Source organism: Passer montanus, unplaced genomic scaffold, assembly GCF_014805655.1.
Source record: "Passer montanus isolate IOZ18808 unplaced genomic scaffold, ASM1480565v1 scaffold45, whole genome shotgun sequence".
In the NCBI taxonomy this organism is placed as follows: Eukaryota; Metazoa; Chordata; class Aves; order Passeriformes; family Passeridae; genus Passer; species Passer montanus.
In genome coordinates, this window is record NW_024369373.1 from 6,584,735 (window position 1) to 6,612,695 (window position 27,961).

Sequence of the window (27,961 nt, forward strand, 5' to 3'; positions counted from 1 at the left end):
GCTGAAACACTTCATGTGTCCAAACAAGTACAATGGAATTGTTTTAAAGATGTACAAATGCAAATTAAAATGGTGACCTGAGTTCAGCTGTACCAACTTCTGTGATCTTTAAATGAGTAAAGAAAACTTGGTCAAAAAGCAATTTTATTTACAATTTAAATTCACATTGTTCTACTCCAACAGTAAAACTACTGGGGAGAGTAATGGACAGGTCAAGGCATTTCATATGCTCAAACACTTGAGAAGAAAGTCACTTGACATTTAGGAACAAATTAAGTAGAAAGCAGTAGGGTAGGATGCCTTCCAGGACTCCCACTTGCCATCAGGGCAGACACATGGGTCTTCTTGTGAAACCTGATGTATTAGACATGACCAGAAGGGCTGCTGCCAACAGTACCTCCATATCTGTACATTTCCTGCAGGTACAAACTCTTGGGCATGCAGCTTTGGGAAAACAGAAATAAATAAAAGGTCCCTTCAAAACCTCAACACATGCAATGGGTGGAATATTCTATTTTAAAGTATAGAGCATCTTATGGTTGGAAAAAAAATTGTGTTGTCAAGTGGCCAAGGTCACACCCATCTGTTTAATATCCACCAGCTGAAGCTGGCTGCTCAGATAGTACATTCTCCTACAGCAGCAAATGTTCACTTTCAGTATGCATTTCATCTCCAAAACCAGCCTGTTAGTCAGAACCCAGATCTTCAATCTCATCATATCCAAATTCATGCAAAACCTCCTGTCGATATTTGTCCCATGTTCTTCTCCTGTAACATTGGTCCTCATCACTGAAGCTCTCTTCAGAGTCTGCAGAGAAAGCATCAACACTTCTGGATTATCCCTTATTTTTACTTAAAAAATTAAGTGAGTCAGACTAGATTAAGCTTCTTGAGAAACTAACGAAGTCTGAACAACTTCTGTACGAGCTGAGGCTTGAATTGTGCTTGAAGTACTCTGGGCTAGGGACTTCAGAAGGCAGAGGCAGTGTTTCACTGCATGTGAACCCAAGTAATGGATTCCTTCTCTAAGCAAGCAAACCTTTGCAATTTCAGTAGCCTCAATTTGACTTCTCAATTTTGTTTTTTTATAAACACTAATTTCTCTTCTAGTTCCAAGAAAGATAATCCTCCTCTACGCACATTTCACCATTGTAAGAGCAGGAAGTTACCCTAGCAGTTCTCAGTTAAGTTGCTTTTTTAGGGATAGCATGTAAAAAAGAGGGGATGTATACATGCACAGCAGGAAAGCAAACAGCATTTACAACAGGTGTACCTTTTTCTCCATCTTCTTCGGGTAAGAATTCATCTTCTTCAGGATAATCATTACGCCAGTTATTTTCATCATTTTCATCATCTTCATCTTCATACACTTCCTCTGGACCAGGATCATCATTTACCTGCACGTCAACACAAAACATAATGCTGGGTGTCTGTGTTTATAATGAATGTTAAGTGAGTTTTCATCCACCTGTGCAATACTGTACAGACCAGAAAAGGCCAGGAAATACATACAGATGGCAGGCAGAAGGAATTCTGCAGTGACACAGGGCACACTGCAGAAGAATTGGAGTTGTCACTGCATTCACCACAACACTTCAAATCTGCTTGAGGTGAACAATCAGTGAAGTCATACATGTATATGTTCCACTCCAGCATTTCAAAGTTCATGTCTAGCTTAATCCTACTCACTCCAGCAGTAGTGTAATAGATCAAGGAAGAGAGAAAGTCATTTCAGGCTTCTAATATACAAGTCTGTTGATCAAGGAACTATACAACACAAAACTAAACCTTACATTAAACTTCCTAACTCTACAGTTACTGAAGAACAATTTATTATGAAAAAATATCTCATATGAAGACTAAAGTCAAGTCCTCAAATACTGTAAAGGTTGTGTGTGTCACCCCTTCTTCTTTTTATTTAGTCATATTTACAATGACATTTTCCTGGCTGCCTCCTAACTGCAAGCATGACATAAATTACTCAAGTTTTTTGTGTGCCAAAATTTAATTGGCAGTTTGAAACCAGACAGATTCTTCTCATTACATGAGCATCATCCCTTCAGTTTTGTCATATGATGTCCAGGGATCAACAGTAACCTGCAGGAATATGGGACTGGCAGTTACAAACGGCCTAACACAGAAGTCACTGAGCTTACATGTAGTGTCTACCTTAAAGGACTTCTTGGTATGGCAGCTTTTGAGAGCAGGACTTTAAACATCTTTTATTTGTGATCTTTCTAGTTGAGAAAGATTGTTTTTTCCACAACCTTACCAATTCATATTCTTCTCTATAGGGCTGTACAGAAAGGATATTTTCAATCCAGTCAGGGGCTGATGTTTCCTTATAGTAGATGTCATAAACATACTCATCTTCTTTGTGACCATGATCTTTTTTACCATCTTCAGAAACATTTAAACGTTCACGGATCATCTCTACTGCATTGCAGAGAATTGCATCTGGATCAGTCTTCTGCTGAGAAAAAATAAAAAAAATGAGTATTTCCACTAAAGTCACGCAAAGTCTTATTTACAGCCAATAGTTTTCAGATGAAAAGAGAATTTGTACATCAGACCAGGGCAAAGAAAAAATAGGGTGGTACAAGCCCTTCCTTAAGCAGCAGCTCCACACACTGTCTGTTTCAACATTAGTGCCCTTAGGATCCTCATGAAACATTCCAACTTGCAATCTAGTTAAAGTTCCTATTAAATAGTGGAATACTTACAGTCCAAGAAAACTCCTACAGCAGTCTGCCCACATGTACCACTCAACAGCCATACCAAATACTTCAAGTCCAATAAGTTCATAGCTGACCTGTGTGTTTGCAGTGGTTACACTGGAATCTCCCACTGTCTCCTCTTCTTGTACAATATCGAACAGCTGGAATTTCCCACAGCAGTCTGAACTCTTATCCGCAGCACCACTCTCCTCTGGTGAGGCATCCTGCAGTGCTTCAGGCTCAGACCTGTCCCCGTGGGGCGCAGCCTGGCCGCGGGCAGCAGGGGCAGCGGTGTGGGTGCAGTGGGGCCGGTGGCTGGAAATCACCCGGTACCGGTTCTCCTTCCTCCGCGCCTGCTTGGCACAACGCAGCTCCTGAAGGATTCGCTGGCTGCTTCCCGAAGAGGGGCGCAGGCTCTGAGCTGCCCTGTCCCGCGTGATGGCATCTTTAACATACTTCTGAACCGGTTCATCCTGGGAGAAAAGAACAAAAAGGAGGAGGAACATAACGATAACATCCACACAGAAAGTCATACTCCTTCTTAGAAGGGACGAAGAACCACAGTACCAATAATCCTAACAACATTCAAGTAACTTCTACTATTACTTTAAGCAACATAACAATCTCTTGTTATGAGGGGAGAAAAGCACAAGATATAGAACAGAAGTCCTAAGACTGTTTCAATTTGATTTTTAAACAACTTCTTGGTACAGAATAGTTCTCCAAACGAAACCACATGCCTTTGGAAGACTGCAACGGACCTAAAGCTGGATGGCGGTTGTTATCCTTGTAGGGCTGAGCTTCAGCATCTCACACAGCAGAAATTCAAGCTTCACTTATGGACTGTTCTGTAGTTTCCAAGCGAGGAAGAGTGTCTCAGTGTAGAAAAGCGAGTGCTGGGCACAGCTTGCCGCGGGGGTCACTGCGTGCTGTGGGCCGTGGCTCTGCTCCCGCCCGGCCCGCGGCTGTCACAGCGCGGGAGGAGCCGCCGTGCCTCGGTTACCGGCGCTGCCCGGGGCCGGGCTATCCTCCAGACCGCCGCACCCACAGGGGAGCCCCGAAAGACCGCGAGCAGCAGCCAGACACAGCCGCTGCTTTCCGAACCCCTCCAGAAGCACCGGCTCACTCCGGCCCGCCCGGCCCGCCCAGTACCTTGGAGGACACGGTGGCCACCAGCTTGAAGAGGTCGGTCTCCACGGGCTCGGCGCGGCGCCGCTTGCAGGCCAGCAGCAGCGCCTCGGCCGGCTCGGGGCCGCCGCGCTTCCGCCGCACGCGCAGCAAGAGGGAGCGACCGCCCTGTCCGGGACGGGACACGCGGTGCCGGGGCGGGCACGGGCTGCGCTCGGGGCGGGCACACGCGGTGTCCGGGGCAGGCACACGCGGCATCCGGGGCGGGCGCACACGCGGTGCTCGCGGTGGGCACTCGCGGTGTCCGGGGGAGGTACGCACGGCTGGCGGAGCTGCCGGCCTGGGGCTCTGAGGGGGGACGAGCCCGCAGCTTCTCGGGCCCGCTGCGCTGGGTCCGGGCGGGGCATGGCGGAGAACGCTCTGGCCGTGCCCCGTCGCAGCTCGGTCCTGAGGCGGGAAGGTCCGGGCCTGTGCCGGTTCCCCGCTGTGGGGACTGCGGGAGAGGAGCCGCCGCGGCCTGACCCACTTACGGGATGCTCTTCACGAGGATTTACTGCTGTCTTGGTTTCTTTGCTGCGCTGTGTTCTCAGGGGTTACACCTGGAGGATCTAAAGGGTCCCCTTTCACTGTAGGGCTAGGTGACAGATTTTAGCTTAAAACGTCCTTACGAAAAAAGCATAAAGTTGTCACCAGTACTTCTGGTCAAGGCGGATGTAGTGGGGGAAATGTACAAGAGCTAAATGGTACTTGTGTTTACTAAAAGATTTATGGTTGTTTTGGTTTGGTTTTTTTCACAGACAGTATTTTGTGTGTTATATTGAAGCAAAGCTGCACACAATACATAAATATTACAATAAAGCTTGAGATTGATCATGAAGACCTTTTGTGGAAGAGCCAATCCAACCACTGGCTCCATGGAGTGGCTGGAAGAGGGTGAGGACTATGACTACCACCAGGAGATTGCAAGGTATGCTTGGAAAAGTGGCTCATTCCATTAAAGGACACTAAAAAATGACCAAATCCAAGATTTTTTTAAAGGGCAGTTTGGGGGTCTGTCTTTGTAGAACTTCCAAGGGCATGAGGTGAACAGACTGTAGATGTGCCCAGTGATGTACAGGACAGAGCTGTCAATTTAGAATATTGTAAATCATTCTCCAAGTAGTTTCCTTCTAACTTTTTAAAAATGTTTTCTGTGGGGCTGATCCTGATACTGATAGTGACTGAGTTGGGACAAAATGCATTGACTAAATTGCTTTTAAATGCCAGTGCAACATGTAACTGGCAGTTGTCTGTTCTTGCTTTTTAAGAGCTTAGTGTAATAGCCAGAGAAGGTGAGATCTATTTTGCATATTTTTGAGTAGTGCAACCCATGAAGAAATGGGAACCAAAGAAGTTTAAGTCTTAGTTAAAAAAAGGTCTGTCTTTCATTGCTCTGTATGACTCTATGTGTGTCTCAGGTGCTACTTCACAGCTGCTTGTCTGTAGGTCTGTCTGTGCCTTGGGTCCATTGCTGGGGAGAGGATTTGTGCCAGTGGTTCATGAGTTGATTTATGTGCTGATGGCCAGAAAAAAAAAAGTCTGTCTTTCATTGCTCTGTATGTGTCTCAGACTCTGTGTGTGTCTGAGGTGCTACTTCACAGCTGCTTGTCCGTAGGTCTGTCTGTGGCTTGGGTCCATTGCTGTGGAGAGGATTTGTGCCAGTGGTTCATGAGTTGATTTATGTGCTGATGGCCAGATCACTGAAACTAAATGTAGTTTAATCCCTTAGATTAGAGAAGCAGTTTAGGTCCTCAAAGAGTGTGTCAGTTTGTGCATTTGTGGGGCACAGGGACCAGTTGCTTTGCAGAATGGAGTATTTTAACTGGAGTGTCTTTTATTGCAGGTCACGCTATGCAGATATGCTTCATGATAAGGACAGAGTAAGTACAGAAGCAAAACCCTTTTGAATGGTGGGAAAAGAGTCATTGTATTTCTCCTGAATAGCTGTCACTGTATGATTATATGCATTTCTCTGGAAGATTAAATGATCACATTTTTGTGCTCTGTAAGGTACCAGACCTGCTCTTAGATCAACAGATGCCTTTTTACATCTGACTTTAGTGTTCTATTGTTTACTGCAGAACATTTTTATATTCACTAGCCAATTTTGCTGTTCTGTGTTTGACATTTTTGACAGAGAGCTCATTAGATGACATTTCAAAGGCTATAAAAGTGAAGCTGGGCTTTAGTTTTTATAGGAGTATAAGTAAAGTCTATTTTTCTGTGGTGTTTCTACCATGTGTACAGGCATGGTGAAGTCTGGAGTGAATAGTTCAAATGTTCACTTTCCTCTAGCCATTAAGTAAGCCTTCCATCAATAACGTTTTGAAAGATTTTTGTGGTGCCTCCACAATAAATCTGGAATTCATATTGAATTAAAACACGTCAGTGGGATCAGGCATTTAATAAACTGTGTAGAGGCAGCTGGTTGTGTCTGAGTGATTAAAACAGCTACTGGAATTATATGTATCAAAGTTGTTGACTAGAATTGTTGAGAAGGGGGTCCAGCAGACCTTCCAAATGTATAATGTTCAAACGTTGTGTATTCCTTGGAAAGGCTTGATAAATCATTTGCAAAAGAATGTCTTAGAGTAGGTAGTTATAAAGAAAATAAAAGCATATATATCAATCTGTATCTTGTGGCTGACAGCATTTTTTTCCCTGTTGTTGATGCTGGTGTGCTTATAGCTCCATTTAATGGCCTGTAACCAAAAACCAGGATTGACACTGGTTTAATTCTCATGTATGAACCTTTTTGAGTAGATGAAGAGAGGAATCTAAACCAAGATACTTCAGCTCTTGTACTGCCATGGAGAGAATATGACTATTTGACTGGTCCTGCAGGGGAAAATTAATCAGAAAACCTGTAGTATCTCCCATGGATCTGATTATTATTTGCTCAGGAAAATATATCACATTTGGAAATCATACACAGCTGATTGGCCAGTGGTAATATAATAATAAACATTGTGATAAATATTGATGTACTTTAAATGGGCTGATTCTGCCAGGTGCAGTTGTTATTGCTGAAGATGGCTTTGGTGTGACTGGCATGAAGAGTGAATATAGGCCTTTTTCTGATTATAAACTCACAATCAAAGAATGCAAGATTACTGCACACAAATTAAAAACATAAATGGATAAAATGTTGCTGATTTTTTCTTTTCACAGAACGTGAAATACTACCAAGGTATTTGTGCTGCAGTGAGCAGAGTAAAAGAGAGAGGTGAGAAAGCAATTGTGCTGGACATAGGGACTGGCACAGGACTCCTGTCCATGATGGCAGCTTCAGCTGGGGCAGATTTCTGCTATGCCATTGAGGTGAGCATTGCTTAGGGGTTGCACATATTCAACATGTTCTTTGTGATGCTGTTATTTTCAGGCTATGTACTATCTCTGTTATTTTTGTTCTGAATGAAATAGAAATTCTCTTCACAATTACACTGTTAATACAAGCAGGTTTCTGGCATACTTCAGTGAGTATTTCAGTGCTGGGGGTTTTGGTTTCATTGACATAGTGTCTTGAGTATGTGTAAGTCTTTAGGGGCTTCTGTTGATGCATGTATAGATACCTTTATTTTTACAAAGAAATTAATTTAACATAAATGCTGCAGTATTAATGTGTATTCTTGTGTTTCAAAAGTTAAATTGGAGTAGCTTTTGGAGGCAGCTGATAACTAACAGTGAAGCTCTGAATTTTTCAAGTGAGCCTCATTGCCTTCTTTCATGGTAGTGAATTTCAAACATAGCAAAAGATAAGATGTTAATCTTTTTTGGGAACTAAATATATTGCATTGTGTTGGTGCCTTTCCATTTTTGAAAGCTGACTTGAGGGGAACCATTTTGTTGCACTCTTGCTGTTCACAGGTGTTCAAACCCATGGCTAATGCCGCTGTGAAGATAGTGGAGAAAAATGGTTTTTCTGACAAGATCAAAGTAATCAACAAGCATTCCACTGAAGTCACAGTTGGCCCAGGTGAGAAAAATAGGCTAGACTTAAAAAAATAGGCAAGTACCTGAAAACCATAAAGGACTAGGTCTTATTCTTTAACACTTCTTACTTACATACTCTGACATTTACTTACTTACACTAAACATTTTTTTAATTAAAACAAGTGCATCAAGAACACTGAGGCAGCTGGGGTGGGTTCATCTCTACAGCTGCCTGAAAGGAGGTTGTAACCAGGTGAGGGTTGGCCTCTTCTCCTGGGTGACAAGTGACAGGATGACAGGAAATGGCCTCAAATTGTGCCAGGGAATGTTTAGACTGGAGAGTAGGAAAATTTCTTTTCACTGGAAGGGTTGTAAAGCACTGAAAAGACTGCTTAGGGAAAGGGTAGAGTCAGCATCCCTGGAAGTGTTCAGAAACGTGTGGATGTGGCACATGAGGACCTGGGTTAGTGGTGAACATGGTGATGGTGCTGGGTTAGTGGTTGGACTTGATCTTAAAGGTCTTCTCCAACCTTAAGGATACATTCTAGAAAGTGTCCTGGTAATATCTCAGCAGCCATTTGTATTTCAAATGGAAAATAATTTCCAATCTTCAGCAGACTCTCAAACAGGAATAAGTTTTTTTAATTCTTTGTGTATTCAGGATAGCATCTTCTTGAATGATTTATGTAAAGATATAACATTACAATGTTAATTTGTGTATTTTAGATGGAGATATGCAGTGTCAGGCCAACATCCTGGTAACAGAATTATTTGATACAGAGCTGATTGGAGAAGGAGCTTTACCAACTTATGAGCATGCACACAAATATCTTGTACAGGTAAGAAAACAGGGAGTGTGTCACAGCTATCATTAGAGAAATTCTTCTGCCTTTTTTTTCAGTAGGATAGAGATTATACAGAACTTAGGCTCCTATATCCCTTGGTAAATACACCATCAGCTCTGCTAACTTCTTATTCAGTCAGTAATTTACTAAATTTATTCCTAGAATAAAGCTATTTGAGTTCATATTGTAAGTCACAGCCTCTGAAATTACACCTAGTTGTTTTGTGTTGAAACCAATAACTTGCTGGTTAAGAAATGTCTTTCAGAAAGGCATCCAATTCTGATTTGAAGCTCTCCTTAATAACAACTTTGTCCCAAAATAAAAACCAAAAATTAAAATACTCTTAAGTTTAATGAGCTTTACCTCCCAGGCATTGGTTCATTTTTGGCTGTTTTTTTTTTTCCATTGTGCTCTTACTACTCCCTATGCATTTTGCATGTGAAAATATTTTAAACGCTGTATTTAAATAATATCCTTTCTTTTGGACTTATAATATATGGGTACAATTTTGGGCCTTTCTCTTTTAGATTTTCTAATATTTTCCCTTCATTAAAATGTGTATGACAGGTTTCCATTCACCAGTTTAAAAGACACCATATAAAGACAATTACACTCCATAACTTTATACTACTCTTCATATACAACTCTAAATTGCAATTAGTCTTTTTTCTGTAAAAGCATTGTTTTTAGACTTCATAGCTCTTAGTTCATAGTGGAATTTTTTAGGACAACTTGTATGTTTTTCACTCTTTAAACATGGATCCAAAGTTGTCCTTGCATAAATATTTGAGCCATTATTTTTCTTAGTTTCTCATTACGATCAGCAGCTCTTTTCCTGTTCATAGCTTATTAGTTTTCTGCCCTGAGAAGCTCAGGCTAGATCTCATATTTCAGAACAAGAATGGAAATGCAAGTTTAATTGAGGCTACTAAACTGATGATGTTGCATGGTCAATGAAGTAATCTGGCCTTGCTGAACCACACTGAACAGGATAGATACATGTATTCTATTTCACAAATTGCTCTGATGTTACAAAGTCTCTGAAATAATTTGTATTTTAGATTTCAAAGCTCCCAGTCCCAGAAAATTAGCTTTTCTTTAAATGGGTTTGCATTTCAATTGATTTAATTTTCACTGATGTTAATAAGAGAAATTGATCTGATGTTACAAAAGTCTCTAAAATAATTTGTATTTTAGATTTCGAAGCTCCCAGTCCCAGAAAATTAACTTTTCTTTAAATGGGTTTGCATTTCAATTGATTTAATTCTCACTTATTTTATTAAGTGAAACTTGTTGAATGTGTTCACCCTTTGTTTTGAACACTCAGGAGGGATGTGAGGCAGTGCCTCACAGGGCAACAGTGTATGTCCAGTTAGTGGAATCCAGAAGAATGTGGTCCTGGAAGAAACTGTTTCCTGTTCATGTTGAGGCAGAGGATGGTGAAAAAATACTTGTTCCACCTTCAGAGGTGGAGAACTGTCCAGGTCTTCCTTCTGTTTGTGATATCCAGCTGAACCAGATGCCTTCAAATGACTTCAGTACCCTTAGTGATGTGGTGAAAATGTTCAGGTAAGGGAGACATTGTTTTGTTCAAAACAAAGTTATCCTGTTATGCCTTTCATATAAGCTGTGTATTGACTTTAAGAAAGTGGTGAGAATTTCTGAAGAATTCTTTTTACAATTTCCTTTCTAATATTTCTTTTTACAATTTTCATGCTTCTCTGCAGTGTGGATTTCAGTAAGCCAGTGCAGAGTGCTTCTACCTGCTATAAAGTGCAGCTGGAGCCTGTGAAATCTGGCAAGGCACAAATTGTACTTTCCTGGTGGGATATTGACATGGACCCCTCTGGGATGATAAATTGCACAATGGCTCCCTACTGGGTAAAACCCACTTCTGCTTTGCAGGTAACATACTGAGCCTTCAGATACCATTGTCAGATAACTGAGCAAGTCTTTGGAGTACTGGGGGTTTAAGCAGCTCTGCCTTAAATTGCTTAGGAACTTTGTTAATATTTAATGTATTGGAATATGCTAAATAAGCAAATTGTAGAAATTTTAGCTATGGTATATGCCCATTTTAGGTTTTCTTTAATGTTAAAGATTAAGGGTCGTCTTTTATGTAAAGCTTAAAGACTGAAGCTGTCCTTCCAGATATTGTTATTTCTTTTACATTCAAGAAATAAACATTTCCATATTTGTTTCCTTAAATGTCCCTATCTCTGCTTAAATGTTAGTCTGTGGTTTGCTTCCTTGTAGTTCTTCTATTAAATCTTCAAGTAAATCTTATGTTCATGGTGGTATACTTATACTCATTAAAAAAGAGGCTGTGTAGGAAAGAGCTGGATTGATACAGACAGTTACAGAAATACTATCACTGTTAAGTCAGATTCCTGTGGTTTTTTTGTGAATGAATTTACCAGTAGGATGGACTTAGTCAAAAAGAAGTTAGAAAAAGATTGTAGCGTGTTTGAGAATAAAATTTGAAATTACCAAATTGGAGCCAGCTTAGAGTGACTGATCAGAATAGGATATTTGCAGTTCAAAAACAAGCTTTTTAAAACACAAAGTAGTTGTGCTGTGATCAGAGTGACACTAAGTGACATAATTCTGGATACATGAGGCTGTCAGAAGTTTGATACAGTTTCTAATACAAGTTAACTGTGGAGGGTAAATAGCATTGATAAATGCAATGCAATTTTGGGTTGTTTTTCATTTGGTTGCAATAAAAGCTTGGCCAGTGGGCAAGCCAATGGTCTCAGGCTTATTCTGTTGCAAGAAATCAATACTATTCAATATGTGATATTGGTCTTTATTCAGCCTTGCTAAATTGAACAAGGTTCTTTAAATTAATAATGCGTTTTCAAAATTGTGCCCATTCTTCCTAATTGATTTCCTACTATTTGTTTACTTTCCATTGCCATTTATGAGTGAGTTCCTGAGGTTTTGTGTATTAACCCTTTTCAGTGGAGGGATCACTGGATGCAGTGTGTTTATTTTCTTCCACGTGAGGAGCCAGTTCTGCAGGGTGAGAAGTTGTACCTGACTGCCTGTCGTGATGAGTACTCTGTGTGGTACAACCTGCAGAAAGCCAGGTAACAATCTGTGTGTGGAAAAGGCTGCTCTCTTGCTCCAAGCTGGAGCATTTGCTGCTCTTAGAGCATCTCCCTTTGTAGAAGAGCAAGATTAGAACGTAAAGAGTAGAAAAATGTTAAAGGCTGCTTCATGGGCAATGCACAGGTGGAAAATACATATTATGCTTAAAAACTCAGTTGGACTGCAAGCTCCTGCCTTGTACCTGGTTGCATTCTCTGACAAAGAAGCATAAAACAATCATGGTTGATTCCTGGAAATCCTAAAATACAGCACAGCTGAAGTGGCATACTGGTAAAGAAGTGAAAAAATTGCCATTTTCTATTTTCCTAGTCAGCACTGTCTTTTTGAGATTACTGCCTTTTACTCAGATTAAAAAGAGCTTAATCATGTTGGTTGCAAAGACAATAGCAGCAAACATTTTTAAAACCAGTGCTAGCTTTAAAATGTCTGAATCTGCTGTGCCTTTTTTACTTAGGAATCCAAAATCCAAACAAGTAACTGTTTGCTGAAAGGGCAAAGCCTAAAGTACCTAACCATCACAGTTAGTGGTAAAGTGGGGGATGGTTCTTGGTTTTGTCTTTTAAAGAAGGTGAAAACTTCTTTTGACCTCTCTTCATTTGGAAATGCAGAGTTGCAGAAATGTCTCTGGAGAACCAGTAACTTGGAAAAAGTGACAGCAGAGTTCGTATTCATTACTGTGCATATCAGCCTTTCAAAATGCATCAGTGTGCCTGCTTGCAAAAACATCTTACTGATGCCGTGGTTGATACTACATTGAAATTTCTTCCAGAGAAGGGGAGAATAGAGCAGATGAAGAGGAGCATACAGCAGATGCCTGTGTCCTGGAGAGTCCTGTCTGTAGGTGTCGTGCCCACCTGCTTTGGAACAGGCCCCGCTTTGGGGAGCTGAATGATCAGAGCCGAACACGCCAGTACATCAAGGCCTTGAGGAAAGTGAGTGCTGCTGCCTGCAGCTTCTACTGCCTTCTCTGAGGGATGCACATCCTGCTTTATTTATGGAATTTGTTGTCCCCTGCAAAGGACTTTGCTCACAAAGTGTATTTTTCTTCCATCAGCAGATAGAAGTTATAATTTTGTCTTGAGAACGTTGGTATTAATTTGTAGAATTTGTAGTAGCTCTGTGTGTTTGTCAGATGTAATATTGGTAGTTGAATAAAGACATCCATTACATTTTTGAGCAAACTTTTTCAGACCTAAGCCAAGGGCATTACATGAGAATTTTTTTACAGTTATTTGATATGAAAACTTTTCCATCTGGAAAAAGAATAACAGTGACTATTTGTTTTCTGTAGGTTCTGAAAACAGATAGTGTTTGCCTTTGTATCAGTGATGGCAGTCTGCTGCCTGTGCTGGCTCATTATCTTGGAGCAAAGCAGGTACAGTATTTTGTCCTGTTTTTCAGATCTTTGCATTTTAGCTTGGTATTTTTCTCTCATGTAGTTCATTTCCAGCTCATTATTTACCTATTTGCAGTGCCTCTTCATGGACAAGTGAGGAATAGGCTCACATTGTGTTGAAGGGGAGGTTAAATTCATCTCTGGTGAAGCTGAAGTCTAGGAAGATAATAATTACCAGATTGGACATGTACCAATGTGCAGTTTTGAGGGAAAGTGCTGTTCCTCATTCCCCATTGCTTCCTATTTGCCATCTTGTATCTTGTTTTTTTTTGAAAACACTCGATGGACCTAAATGTGTGGGAGGATATTTTTCCTTTGTGTTTGCAATTCCATAATTGCATTTATTACCTAGTCTGGAGTGGAAGGTCTGTGAGAGCTGAGTAGGAAGCAGTAAGAGAATTGGGTCTGTGTGTAACTGAGAGCTGCCTGGCTGTCTCACTCACATAAATGCCCTACTTGATGGGGGGCTCTTTAAACTAAAATCTCTTAGAGCTGAACTGATTATCTGGGAATGTGTAATGTAATATATTCCCGAGAAATGTAGCATATTGCCTAACAATTCATCAATTTTGGATAAAAACTAATTTTTTTTCTTACTGCAAAAGGCTTTTAAGCACTTTCCAGCTGATACAGTCAGGTCATATTAAGCAGTATTTACAATTTGGCACACTGGTGATACACTTTCATTTGTTCATGAGTAAATATGTGCTTAGGACAAATGTTAATATGCTGTATGCAACTTAAAAATTAAAAATAAGTATTGGCATTCTGTTGGGGATTTTTTGTTGTTGTTTTTTTTTTCTTGTATAGCTGTAAAAACAGAAGTATTTAACCTGTACTTTTGGGGGGTGTTTTGTTGTTAAAAAACTTCATTATATTGGGAATATATGCATGGTTCTTATGAACTATGCTCACTAGGGCATCAAAATGTTGCTTCATTCTTCAGTTACATATGCTTTTAATTAAAAACTGTAAAGCTAGTTTGACTAACTGTGTATTTTCATTAGGTGTATACATTAGAAAACTCTGGTGTGTCCTGTTCTGTCATGGAAAAAGTGAGTATTCCATGTTCTGTTAAAGCTGGATCTCTCCTTTGCAGAGGCCTCTTGGCTTGTCTGCCTGAGCTGCTGCTCTGCTGCTGCCATTGCCTTGGTGATGAAAGCCAGGCTGTTTGCTTCTGGGGATTAGTGAGAGCATCCCAAAGCTTGCACCAGTCTCACCTGGCAAGCAGCATGCAGCAGTTCTGTCTCCCAGCTGGGAGAGGTGGGAATGCCTGCTCTGCTGTTTGCTCTGCCTTGGGGAAGGGCACAAAGGCTCTGCCAGTGCAGGAGAGGCAGCTGGTGCCTGAGGGTGACTGGAAGCAGCTCCCTGGGGTCATCACTGGGCTGTGGCTCCTTTAGGTGACACTGTGTATTTGAAAGAGATCTGGCTCAGCCTGTGGCTCAGAAGTGCAAAACCAGGAATGGTGGGCAGGGGAGGACTGGAACCTGGTCTCAAAGAAAAGCCAAATATGCAGAGTATTCATAGGTGAAATGATTCTTACCTTTCTTGACTGTCCTTCTCATATGCTTCAAAGTACAAACAAATGAAGGTGAGGCAACTTTTGTGTTATCTGCCTTTTTAGATAGATAAGGGCACATGCCTTAGTTCTCTAGATGTGACATGTTGGCTCTAGGTGCATGCAGCCTCAAGAATAGACTTGTATCATCCTCATGAGTTATGGTAGGCAGTTTGATTAAAATTTCTTTTGGCTGCTGGGTTTTTTTTTCTAATTTATTTTCAATAAAATTGTTGTTTTGGTCTCAACTGTGGCTTTTCATAAAGACAGTGTGTTACTTTTTGATTTTAGTTTTTTAAAGCAAATCATCTTGAAGATAAAATTAAAATAATAGAAGCTCGTCCTGAGTTGCTGAAGCCTTCTCATTTGGAGGATAAAAAGGTATGTTATGGTTGTCCATTATACTGAATTTCAGGGGTTGATAGGGAGCAGAAGGTAAAAATGAATTGTAACCACAATGAATCCTGTTATATCCCAATTAATCTAAAATTAAAATAGTTCAGACCATGTGTCACTGAAACTAAAGGAGACTGAAGAATGTGGGAGGGTTGTTGCTTTGTTTTTGAAGGGTCTGACTTTCCCTGCTGCATAATTGCCCCAGTAGTTAAGGCAGTTTAACTGGTTCTACAAGGCTGTAACTCTTCCACAGGCCACTCAAGAAGATTGCAATCTATTTGGAAGTAGTAACATACTTCAAAACTTAAAAATTCTGTGACTCATTACAAAGCCTTCCAAACTCAAACTCAATATTTTCTCACAAACTTTGTTGCAGGGAAATTCAATTTAAAATGTAGCTAAACCCACAGAACAATGTCCAGTGTGCTGTACTTGCAGTGTACAGTAATTAAATCCCTATGGAGCAGTCTAGATGATTTCACTTAATATATTGCACTGGCAGCTATTGGAAGATCTAAACAGCGTGTGTTGTGAGTTGTTGTTCTTGATTATAATGTTTTTTATCTCTTCCCTCCTTTGCCAAGATTTCTGTCCTTGTGGGAGAGCCGTTTTTCACAACAAGTTTGTTGCCATGGCATAACCTGTATTTCTGGTATGCCAGGACAGCTGTGAGCACTCACCTTGCCAGCAATGTCACTGTCCTACCTCAGTCTGCTTCTTTGCATATGATGATTGTGGAGTTCCAGGTGAGATTGTTCAGATATTTACACAAATCCACGTAAAACTGAAGTACTCTACAACTTACTGCATCTTCATACTGTCCAGTATGTTCTGTACTTACCACCTGAGAGAAGAATATTTGATATCTTGAAGGGTGAATTTTGCTACTTCAGCCATCTCTTGTCAGCAAATTAACTCAAGTAATTTTGCCATGTAAAATAAAAGGGTTGCATGTTTTCTGATACTTACTTAGATTAGAGATTAGTGAACTGTGTTTTCCCATTTCCTTTGATACAGCCAGACAAAATGCTGTTGTTTCTTACAGGACTTATGGAGAATCCGGAGTCCATGTGGCATCTGTGAAGGTTTTGATGTCCGGACTATGGATGATATGATTAAAGTAAGAAAATTAGCTTCATCACAAGTCTTTGCAAAATAAAAATTCTATTCGGCTTAATAAAGTATTTAGTGACTGTTGAAAAACTTGTGTATTAGGCAGAACACCATTGTTTGAGATTTGTTTGTATCAGTTTCTAGAGCTTTGCTCTAGATCAGTTTGGAGGGGTACAGGCAGTTGTAAGTGGAATTCATGTTGAGGGAAAAGAAAATTTCAGTTTGCATTTTGAAAGTGCCCATTTCTGTTTCAGGGCTGAGAGCCCCAGTCACAGCATTTGGTTTCATGCATGAAGGACATTTTCTCCCTTGTGACTAAGTGCAGTCCTGCCCTCTTGCAGCTTTATTTCTTGAATACTATGGGTTTGCATTTCTGTTGTTTTCGGTTAATTTTATTGCTTTTTTCAGGATTCTCTGAATTTTAGGGAATCCAAGGAAGCAGAACCTCACCCGCTGTGGGAATATCCCTGCAAGTCACTCTCAGAGCCCCAGGAAGTTTTGACATTTGACTTCACAAAAACTGTGCCACAGCACTGTCTCAGCACAGAGGGCTCAGTGAAGCTCTTAAGGTCAGTTTTCTCACTGCAATAAATATTCTTGCCATCATCCATTTCTTTACCTCCCAGTCAAGCTTTTTAGAGGAGTTTAGAGCTCCTTTAAGTGTGTTACACTTAACTGGTGCAAATGTACTTGGCAGTTTTTAATAATGTGACCTAAGATTATTGTGGAAGTTGCTCTGACACAAGCTTCCTGTGGATATTCACAGTAGGCTATAACAATATTAAAATAATGTTTGCTATTATTAGATTAGATAATATGCCTCTGTTTAAAAAATAACATTTTAATTGCTTTCACCATGATTTAAAATTTAAATAGATTAATTTATAGTTTAGAGAAAACAAAATATTACCTGTTTTTTTTAGTGTTTCTGTTTTTTGCTTACTCCTGAGTTCTTGCAGAAAAAGCTTCTACTTAGCTTGTCAAATTTATCGTGCTTAAGAATTAATAACTTATTAAGTTTAATAGCTTTAAAATTATATGCCAGTAGCATATAATTGTTGTATATATGTTAATAGCTTTTAATGTATATGATATTCTTCCTTCTAACTATAATCCTGGCAGTCTTTATATTTTGCCACATCTTCTGAGATACTTTCCTCTATAACTGTGGGTTGTACTTAATTCTGTTCAAACTTGAAATGCTGTTAATTTAAAAATGAGAAAGTTTTCTTTTTTAACTATCTAGAGCATACATAACTCAATGTTTCTCATTAAACCAAATTCAGGCTTTCAAAGACTGCAGAGCCATCTGTGTGGGGTCTCTGTGCCTTTGCAGCAGTTTTGTTTACAGGCAGCACAGTGCAATGACCTCTGCTTTTTGTGGAGCAGGCACTTGAAGTGACACAGTGTGAGTGGTAAATATTTCCTCTGAATTCAGAGTCAGTGGAAACCGGGGTCTCTAAAGGAAGCTCTCAGCGTATGCTGTGTAATTCATGCCATGTTGTTCAGTGCTGCTTAAGGGGCTGTGCTGCTGAGCAGATGTAGTTATGACATGTTCTCTTCTTTGCCTTTTTTTGGATTTCATATCTGCAAATACTATAAAGTTTCTGCCCCCAATTACCAACTCAGTCAGCTGTTCAGCTTTCTTTCAAGGAAGGAAGTTGTTCATGCTTTTGCAGCTCTGACTTAAACACTAGTGCAGTGTTTAAGCTGCCAGGATTGTGACAGGTTTTATCCTGCATCTCTCCCCAGGAAAGGCAAGAGCCATGGAGCAGTTCTGTGGATGGAATATCATCTTACTGCTGATATCTCAGTTAGTACAGGACTGATGCAACTGTCCAATGAAAAGGTATATCTTCATTTTAATTCATTATGTCAAAGTCTGTAGGATTGCAGAGGGTCTCTGCTGGCCATGCTTGGGTTGTGTAGTACCCCTTCTCACACTGTTTGAACACTGTGTCATCAGAATTACTAAAAATATCTGTTCATGTTTTTGTGGGGAGCAGGGGATGTACCTTAAAATGGGAGAGTCTAATTTACATCCAAATGTTCCCTAGTTTGGGATCATATTCAGAATTTAAATGGGATGCTAGGTCAAAGCAGATTTTTTCATACAAATAACTTCAGTTTAACAAAAGCAAAAATTTGGAGGGGAAGGAGTAAATATTTTTAGTACTCTATCTCAGTATTCTTTGACCAAATCCATTTTTAAGTCAGTGACTTCAGTGTGTGGTGTAGCAGATGGTATTTCAAGTTATGTGTTCCATAGTGGAGTGGATGGCAGTGTAAATGATAACTGTTGATCATTGATCTCAGCTGGGAGCAAGAACTCTTACTGCACTGTTAGTGTATAATAATAATATTGTAGATTTTGACTGCTTTCACTTTTAACTCTCTCCTGTAGGGAAACTGTGAATGGAATCCCCACTGCAAGCAAGCTGTTTATTTCTTCAGCTCTGTTATTGAATCAGAAATTCTGTCAGACCCTACTGCTGTCACATATGCTATAAATTTTGACACAAAGACAGGAGAGATTGCCATGGATTTTCAGCTATTATAAAATACTTTCTCCTGCTCATATTCCTAAATTATAATAAACACACAGTATTTCCCCCTTTTTGTACAGCAGAGGGTTTCTTTCATTGTGTTCAGACAACAAACTTTTCTTTAACATATTTCTAACCTTTTTGGGTTTGTTTTCAAAATACAATTAGTGAGGTAGAGAGAACCATTTCTTAGGGGCAGGTATTCTTGTCAGGGTTTATATACATATACACACATGCTTTTTATCATCTTTTTCAGGGTTTTACATAGTGTTGAGGAGGTAGGAAACAGTTGATTTGACAGTAGCAGATGGTTATTGCATGGCATATCATTGGATGAGGACACCAGGCCTTACACTGACATTAGAGAAAAGTGAGTTAAAACACATCTATTTCTAGGCTTGCTCTTGTTACTGTAAAATGGGAAATAATCTCCAGACTGCACAAAAAGAAATCCCAAGTCAAGCTACATATATATATTAGTACATTTAATAGGGAGAAGGAAACAGCTTAGCTGCTCTCAGACTTGTTGTCTGAGTTGTGGCTGGTTCAAAGCTGAAACGGCCATGGAATTAAACTGTGGTGCACTGATGTTCAGCTGCAGCTGATGATCTGAGTTGCTGCATTTCTGAAGAGTCCGTTGCCAAAAAGTGACCAGCATCTGGAAAGCTGTGACTAGAAATTAGAAAGTGTACATATTCAAATTCTTGGAAGTGACAAACTGATGGTAGTCTGACCAGAAACAGAAAAGAGTCGTGGGCAAAAAGCAAATCTTTATGAGATATGTAATATTCAATATGTGATTTAAAATTACTCATTCCATCAGAGATTTAAATAAAACCTGCCAGTTTGGCTAAGTTGTGAGGTGCTCTGCAGTAGCACATGTCCACTACTGAGGTTCTCTTAGTTGCTCTCCAGATCACATTGGCTGCAGTGGCATTGTGTGAAATGAGTTCTGCTTTAGATGAAGAATCAATTGGTGTATCTGTTTTGTATGTGTGACCTATTAAGGTTTTGATAGAAAATCAATGTTCTGCCAGTCCCAAATTATGTCAGCCATCCACAGGGATGACAGTTTACCAAAGCTACTGCTATTTCTCTGAGCAGCAGCTTTAGCAAAGTGAAAGAAATATCATAAAGAAGCCACAAGGCAGCAGGAGCCTCCCCTACTCTGCTTTGCTAGTCACCATGATACATCATTCTTGTGAGTAAAAATTCTTCCTTTTTTTCCCCTAGTGCTGTGATCATATTTATAGACCCACAAGCCATCTGCAATATTCCCAAATTTTTAGATCCACTTTCCTAGTGAACAGAAGCCCTGCAGCTGCTGATGAGGTCTGTGAATTTCACTTTTCAAAACTGCACTTTTAAGATGCTTAACATTGGTCTTTTCAGACTTTTCATCTCTTTCAGACTTTTCTGGAATATGTATGTTGCTGTTCATGAAACAGTTGTTTTAGTTTTGATACACTGTGCCTAGCCCACAGAAAGTATGGTAGCAAATCTGTTATGTGTTGTACAATGGAGTTTTAAAGGGAACAGTAATATGGCCAAGCCTTTAAAATAGAGGCTTGGCCCTTTTTGGTTTTTTTAAAGGCACAGACACAGTTGTGCAAGGCTGAAAAAGGCTGGAATTGTACAGCTGCTCTTCTGGCTGTGCCCTGTAACTCCTGTGTCTGGCTTGACACAGAAACCATGAGCTGCTGTTGCTCTGCAGTAGGAATTGCTTCTGAAAGGGCATTCTGGGTCCACCAAAAGAGTACAGTGTTCCATCAGGAACACAAAACTAATAGCAGTATGTTCGAATTTATATGTTTGAAAAAATAAGATAGGAAAAAAACCACAACCAAATTCACAGTATTTTATTGTGCAGTATTTACTTTCTGAAAGATAACTGTGTATGGATAACTGTGCCTGAGTTGTACTTCCTAAGAAAAAATAAAACATAAATTTGTTCAAAAGCCAAAGGGAAGAAATCCACATTGATGGGAATTTGTATTTTGTTATCAGTGTTATTACCTGGTTATTACCTGGTCCCTGCAGTGGATATTAGGGATGGTGACTGAGGGGCATCCTTGCTAAACCCCTTTTGTGTTATGAGACCTGGGATTGTAGAGGTTCTCAGGGGTGGGTGCAGTGAAAGGGAAGGGCTGGATGCAGTAGCAGCCACCTGCAGAACTGTGTTCAGGGCTGAGCTGTGTGCTATGTGCATATGAGGAAGAACATCTTAAATTTCAGTACACCTGGAGCAGGAAATTATATTGCTGCTATCCAAAAAAAAACCAAAAAAGCCTACCACTGGAAGGATGGAATGCTGAGCGTATTTCAGCACCTGTGGGTTCCTTAGAAGAGCAAAATCTGATGGATATGCTCAAGAAACCCTGTGCATGTTCTGCATGTTCTGCTTCACTGTGAGTGTTACCAACATCAGTAATGCTTGCTGGTCTGGCTTGTGCATTTAGACAGGCACTGCAAGTGCTTTAAGGATTTAAAATTAAAATTGCTGGGAGCTGTTAAGTTGAGGCAAGCCCTTAGCACAAGTGTGTGTAATTAGAACTATTTATTGTATGTAACACTCATTCTTGACTTGTCTGAATTCTTCAGGTTGGGCTTAAAAACCTGATGTGATCTGTCAGTAGTGTGGAAAACAGCTGCTTACAGAGGGACACTGGCCATTTCTTACTTATGTGTGCAAGAACAAAATAAGATGATGCTTCTATCTCTGTCCTCTTCCATGGGGCATTTTACTGCAGGCACACACCTGGGGGAGGAAAGCCACTTTATCAAACAAACACATTACCCTGAGCAGCAGTCAGCCTCCCATTTGTTCCCAGACCTGACAGCAGCACTGCAGTGATGTTCTGAGCTGGAAGAGCTGCTGGCTGTGGGCATCTTAATAAGCAGAGCAAGAATTCTATTTTCTGTTGGAAGGAACTTATTTGGTGCTGCCAGATCAGGCAATTTTTTTTTCTAAATGACAATGGCTTTGATCCTGACTGGGCCTGCAGGCACAGATGCACATTCTAATAGAAACAGGCTCTTCTGCCAGCACTGGACTAACAGTGTTACAGTTCAGATATTGCAGTAGAGCCAGTGTATAGCTGGGCAGCTTTTTCAAACACAGGTTTTAGTCAGGTGTTAAAAGTCATAATAAACTACCAAGTGTTGCCATTCACATTTAACTTCCCAGTTTTGGCTTTACTGCGGAAGTAACTGTTCTGTAGTTCTGAATTGCAATGAAAATTTACTAAGGTGTGGTGGTTACCACAGCACAGCTCCACAAGAGGGTGCTAAGAACCCACTTCTAAATTTCTAGCACATTATAAATCAGGAAAATGCAGAGACTTGCAATGCAGCTGTCTGATGCAAATCACACTTGTGTTGTTATGAGATACTCTGTACATACATGATGGAAGTGGAAAACTAGTGCAAAAAGTGGCAACTGCTAGTAAATCTAACCCAGACCTGCATCTGCTGTTAAAGCAGGCAGGCAGCAAACTCTCATGCTGAATACAGAGTGAATAGTACTCCTTGGACAGTGAGGTTGTCATGGCTCTAATGAAGGACAAGTCTTGCATTTTAAGTGTTTTCTAAATCGTGGCAGGTGCAAGATTTGCTCCTTTATTTACAAGAGAACTGGTACCTCTTGTCTGAGCAAAGCTGGGCAGTTCAAGGACTCAGATCCTGGAGCTTGCTTTTCTCCTTCATTAGTCCCTTTGAAAGTGCTCTGTGTGGGCTTCCTGCATTTAACAAGATAGAGGATGCAGTTCAGGACTAATTCATTTAGTCACTCATCTTTTGTATTCTATTTGTAGTTACAGCTGGTTGTTAGGGGGGGAAGAGACTATTAGAGCTTCCTAGAGTTGGATTTTTCCAGTGATGATGGTGAGCTGCATACAATGGGTGCTTGTGTTGTCATTCTACCTTATTGACTCTGATAGCATTGCAAAATGTTAATTTGGCTTGGTACTTAATCATTGTAATACTTCACATTTCCAAGCATTTAGTGCAGATTAGTGATTAAGATGCTTCTCAGAGAGGTATGTGTTGTCATCTCTGTTTTTCAGATGAGAAAAAAACTAAGTGTGGTTTGTGTGGGTGTGTGAGTGTTTCATCTGCCCCAGGCTCACTATAAGATTAGAGCCTCAGAGCTAAAAATGACTTGCTCAAGGCCATGCAGAATAGACTAATCCCCTGACTCCCTAGCTCTGCTTTAATCATTTGTTTTCTTAGCACAGTGTGATTTCAGATGCAGCCTTATGAGGTTTGACCGAGATGCAGCAGATAAAGACTCTGAGGCAGTAAATCCTTGGATAGCTCAGTAATTAAAGCCACCTGGGTTTAAAAGCACATGTAAAATATATTTATATTATATAGAACTTACATATATATATATGTATATATTTACAAAGCTATAGAGCATTGGTTTTCTTTTCAAAAGCTGTCATGAGGATGACCCACTTTTTTTCCCCCCCCAGCAGGATTCTGTCTAGGATTTTAGAGCCCCAAAGATGCCTTTTGTGGACAAAGGCACTAACGAATGAATGAGAGCTGATGATCTTCCTGTGTGCCAAGGGAAAGCCCTGCAGCTGCAGGTCTGGCTGCTCTTCACAGAGGTGTGGGCACAGTCCCAGGTATCTTGGCCTTAAGTTACACAGGACTGGTTGTGTACCCTCTGGTTCTTCCTCAGGGTTTTGCTGAAGTGCAGCTGCATGACGAGCTGCAGCAGCCCCTTTGCTGTGGATTGTGCCTCTCACTCCTGTCATTTTCCACAGCCTCTGCTGCCTCTTGCCTTGCACACCACTCCCTTGGGGAAGTGATGTACTCATGCTTTGGGAGGAGTGGGTGCTGCAGGTTACTGAGTGTGCTGCTGCTTCTGCAGGGTGGTGGATCCTGCTGTCTCTGTCCTCACTTAAGGTGCCTGCTGCCTTCCTGTCAGGGTATCTAAGAAACCAATTACTCACACTCCTGACAATCAGCAGATAAATCAAGCTATGGCGATGAATGAGGTGGGAGGGAGAGATAAACAGCCTTCACTGCAGCACTCCAAAATGCCCTGTCCCTGCTGCTGTGGTGTTTCTAGGAATGCTGGAGGGACTGTGCAGTTCATCTGCCTGTCTCATCTCGTGCCTGCCTGACAGGCAGCAGCAAAGTCACTTGTGCCCAGGGGCTGGTGTTGGAGGACGAGGCTCCCTCATAATGCTGGGAGTGCATCCAGAATTGGGGTGACCCAGCTGCTCTGCAGGAGTGGCACGCGGGGACCCTGGGCCAGGGATGTCCCCAAGCTGCCATCGGGCCCCAGTGCCCCTTCCTGCCAGGCTCCTGAGGGGCTGAGCTGCCTGGGGGGGATGGACACTCTCTCCTTACCCCTGCCTGTGCATCCCAGTGCCCTGGGCTGTCTCCTGCCCAAAATGAGATGTGTCAGCTCCTGCTGCCAGCCCACAGGGAGAGAGCAGCTGGCTGAGAGGCTTGCTGTCTTTTGTGAGCAACTGTGGGACTTGAGAAACCAAAGTTCATGTGCTGAGTTTGTATCTGTGTGACTGCCAGCCTGAGGGATCCAAGAACACCGGGGGTAATGAACTGGTGTGAAGAGAATATTCAGACCATATAATTTTGCTGGCTGTTTTGCCACGTGTGTGTCCTGGCATGCTGGGACATGGTACTGAGGGCCAAGACAGTGGCTTTAATATTGGCTGCTCCTCTTCCTGCTGTTTTAAATCAGCACTGGTGTTTTGTCTCAGCTCCTGAGTTGATGCTGTTTAATGGTTTTCCATAATGCTTCTCCTTGCCTGGTTCTATTGGGTAACAATCATCTTGGACTCCAACTCAAGTAGTTTCATTCTGTCAGTGGAGTTTAGGTGATGGACCCTTCAGTGACCCTTTTGGCATTGCTTCTTCTTGAGCCTTGGCCTTGCTTGAAATCAGTGCCCACCTCTCCTTCCTCCTGTGTCCCTGTTGGCCAGGCTGGTCCTGGGAGCAGAGCAGAGCTGGCAGAGGCCAGTGGGAAAACAAGCCAGGAAGTCTCCCAGAATTAGGGACTTCAATCTCTCTTGAGCAAAAGCTCTTTCTGCCTAGAAGTACATTTAATCTAAAGTTTATGCTTCTGGACTTGGTGCACAAAGTCAAAGCTTTATCTGAGTTCACTGAAGAGGCCTGAGCTGTGGGAAGGTGTGGTGCAGCAGTTGCAGCAGTTCTCTCCTGTGTCACTGCAGTGCACTGATGCTCAGTGGCCAGGACTGCATGCCAGGGGAGGGAGGGTTTGCTGTCTGTGTGTTAATGCCTTATGGCCCTGTGCTGAAAACTGTGCTGGCATATTGCATTATGATGGCTTAGTGTGTGTTTCTGTTCTGTATGAAACTGTTAGGGAAGCTGCATCTCTTCTCCTTCATGCATTAAATAAATTTCTTTTCAGATTTCAGGGGCTTAGATTCCTGCCTTGCCATGGCCCTTCATTTTTTGTTAATACTGACTGGTGCTCAACAAAAACTAGCAGTTCCTTCCATGTTGCACAGCAGAATAAATTAACTGTGAAGTAAACTTCTGTGTTTAACGTTAGGTTTTTATCTTTTCTTTCATTATCTTGACACATATGCTGCAATATACATGAAAAAAGTCTTCAAAAAGGGAAGAAGGAAGAGAAATATCCAGGAAGAACTACTCATATTTCAATACAAAACAGTCTTTATGTCTGTTGTAGCAGGGTGCTCTGCTCCACAGGTTTCATGGGTCTGTGCTGTCAAAACATTTAATTTTTGTGTTTTCTTTTGTGCTTGTCACAGACAGGAGGCACTTCAAGGCCAGTCTCATCCGTGTGTGGTGCTGCCAGGCTGAGGGGTTTCTTTCATGCTCACAGCTGATGGGAAGGTAGCAGCTGGGTAGAGGCATCAGCAGCATTTCCTTTCCAAGAGGGGCAGCAGCACCTCAGACCATCTCAGCAGTGCTTCCCAAGGCAGGGTAGTGCCCAGGCTGGGCTCCTGGAGCCCCACTGTGGGGGTGTTAATGTGCAGAAATGCTTGGCAGTGTGCTCCCTGTTCCAGAGAAGCAGTGGGAGGTTTTGGTGAGGATGTGTGGCCCTTTCAGGTGGGTTTATCCCACTCTCCTGAGGGCACCCTCGATGGCAGATGTGTCCCCATTTAGAATGGTGCCATTTTTGTTGTGTCCCTGTGCCAGTCAGGCAGGCCCTGGGACACTGGGATTTTCTCACAGGAGATCATCTGTTCAGATGGATGCAGTGCCTTACATCCAGTGCCAGCTTCCTGCTGCTTTCTTGGGTGCTGCTGCCCATATCCTTTTGCTTGCAGGGAGAATATTCCACTTGTGTCCCTGCCTCTGGCTGGGAATGAGATACACTGCTCCATTGTTTACCTCCCTAGGAGCTGAGAGCTGTGCCTCTCTTTATGAGACAGTCTGTATTTGCATTCCCTGGGTTGGCTGGGCAACAGCTAATCAAATAATTACATTTAAAATAAGATTTAGCAAAAAAAGCACGTCTAAAAATAAAGGCAAGGTATAGTCATGCTTGTCACCAACAGAACTAGTCAGCAGTGTGTGTTCTGGGGAATGTTTCCTGAGCAATTAAGGGCCATTTAATCTTTCTTAATGTACTTAACTTTATTTGTTTCATTTAAAAAATATTTTTAGATGTTCTCCTATCTTTGCAGTATGTCTGCAGATCCAGTATCCCCTCCCATTCCTTTTCCTTCCATTCCCCCTGCCCCCTGTGCTTTCAGTACAGTCTTCTCACACAGAGCCTTGACAGGCAGCTATTCATACTTCCAAGAGTTTCTGCTTGTAAGCTCCAGTTCTGTCCACATTTAAAACAGGGGTAAAAATAGCAATGTTGGGGTTTTTTAAATAATAAACTGACAGTCCCAAACAGATAATTATGCTTCCCTTATAAATAAGCATAACCCAAAAGCAGAAGAAATTCTGTACTTTCCCCCTGTCCTCAAACCAAAGCCAGGACTGAGTGGGACCTTCTGGGTTTTTCTGTATCATCCTTTCCTGCAGCTTGGCTCAAGCATAGACTGTCTGTAAATATACATTCAGCTCTGTTTTAAAAGCATTGGGGTTTCAGAGAGGAATTTTTTTTTGTTTATTTTGCATTCCATTGTGGTCATTTGGAAGCTAGTTTTGAACTTTCCTGGTCTTGTGGTCAGAAACTTTCTAATTGTCAGTCCAGGAATCCAGGCCTGGACAAGGACCTGTTATAGTGGGTGTGGAGCCACTGCCCTGCCCTTGACCAGACCCAGGGTTTCTTTCTGCCAGTGTGTAATAAATGCTGCATTTACAGCTTCTAATTTGCTCTGGCTTTGGTCTGCATGGTGAGGTTTCTCCAGTGAGGTGAGAGGACACCCAAGGTCAGCTGTGGGCAGAAGGATCTCACCAGGTAAGCACTGTGGGTTCAAAAGTGGCACAGAGTTTCAGGAACACTTATAATGAAGTGGCTGCAGCATGAAGTCCTTCTTATGTGCTTATTGTGGCAGCCAAGACAAGTTTGGTTAAAAGTCTGAGTTTGCTGTGGCTATAAAAAACTTCATTGGCAAATGTGGAGGAGAGGAATTAAATGTAACCAAGGAATGACAGAAAATAGAATTTTAAATACCTGTTTCATAACAGTCTGATTTTGGGGCTGAGATAATGGACCAGGTTGCTCTCTGAGAATTAGTTTGTCTTGTGTGATACACCTTTCATCAGAAATATATTTAGCATAGTGCTTAGCACCACGCTAGACCCAGGATTTTTGTTTGGTTGGTGTCCTGCAGACCTTGCAGCTGCCTTTTGTTCCTTGATACCCTGCTGTCCTTACTGAGCAATATAGAATATTCTGTGTTGGCTTTGCTGGAGCTGGTGGAAGTGTGGCAACTGACCTCAGGAGAAGTGGTTCAAATATAAAGATCCAGCTGGACTTTGCTGGATATTCAAAATTATGAATTGGCATTTAGAAGGTATTTAAGAACCTGTTACAAAGAAGGTGACAATTATACCTAGGTAGGTCTGAAAGGGTAGTGAGGACATTACCCAAAGTGTAGCAGGGCTGAGTGTTCACACTGAGAATTCTCTGCTCAGTTAGGAGTTCACAAACCTCTTTAATAAGAAGAAAAACACCTAATTACTTTTGATGTGGAAAGATGTCATCTTCCCCTCATCATCTCCTTCTGCTCACTGTGGTGGGATCA

The 27,961-nt window shown here is 41.4% G+C and overlaps 2 protein-coding genes across 3 annotated transcripts; one reads left to right on the plus strand and one right to left on the minus strand.

The window, feature by feature from the left end:
- Window positions 1–126: 126 nt before the first annotated feature.
- SLC7A6OS (solute carrier family 7 member 6 opposite strand) lies at window positions 127–4,129 on the minus strand. Its single transcript, XM_039721437.1, has 5 exons — window positions 3,870–4,129; window positions 2,813–3,190; window positions 2,273–2,470; window positions 1,274–1,397; window positions 127–808 (listed from the first exon to the last, which is right to left on the minus strand). The coding sequence occupies exons 1-5, from the start codon at window positions 4,101–4,103 to the stop codon at window positions 687–689; spliced, it is 1,056 nt and encodes a 351-aa protein (XP_039577371.1). The 5' UTR covers window positions 4,104–4,129; the 3' UTR covers window positions 127–686.
- Window positions 4,023–20,749, plus strand: PRMT7 (protein arginine methyltransferase 7). 2 transcript variants are annotated; one of them, XM_039721427.1, is made up of 18 exons: window positions 4,023–4,158; window positions 4,643–4,812; window positions 5,728–5,764; window positions 7,056–7,205; window positions 7,752–7,860; window positions 8,544–8,656; window positions 9,990–10,231; window positions 10,390–10,567; window positions 11,627–11,754; window positions 12,546–12,708; window positions 13,068–13,151; window positions 14,180–14,227; window positions 15,022–15,111; window positions 15,711–15,872; window positions 16,172–16,246; window positions 16,648–16,808; window positions 17,992–18,088; window positions 18,644–20,749. In XM_039721427.1, exons 2-18 carry the CDS (start codon window positions 4,718–4,720, stop codon window positions 18,797–18,799), a joined length of 2,088 nt encoding a protein of 695 aa, XP_039577361.1. In that variant the 5' UTR covers window positions 4,023–4,158; window positions 4,643–4,717; the 3' UTR covers window positions 18,800–20,749. The 2 variants fall into 2 exon arrangements, with proteins under 2 accessions (XP_039577361.1, XP_039577360.1); XM_039721426.1 differs by lacking the exon at window positions 4,023–4,158 and adding an exon at window positions 4,172–4,483 and having other exon boundaries at window positions 18,644–18,848.
- Window positions 20,750–27,961: the final 7,212 nt, after the last annotated feature.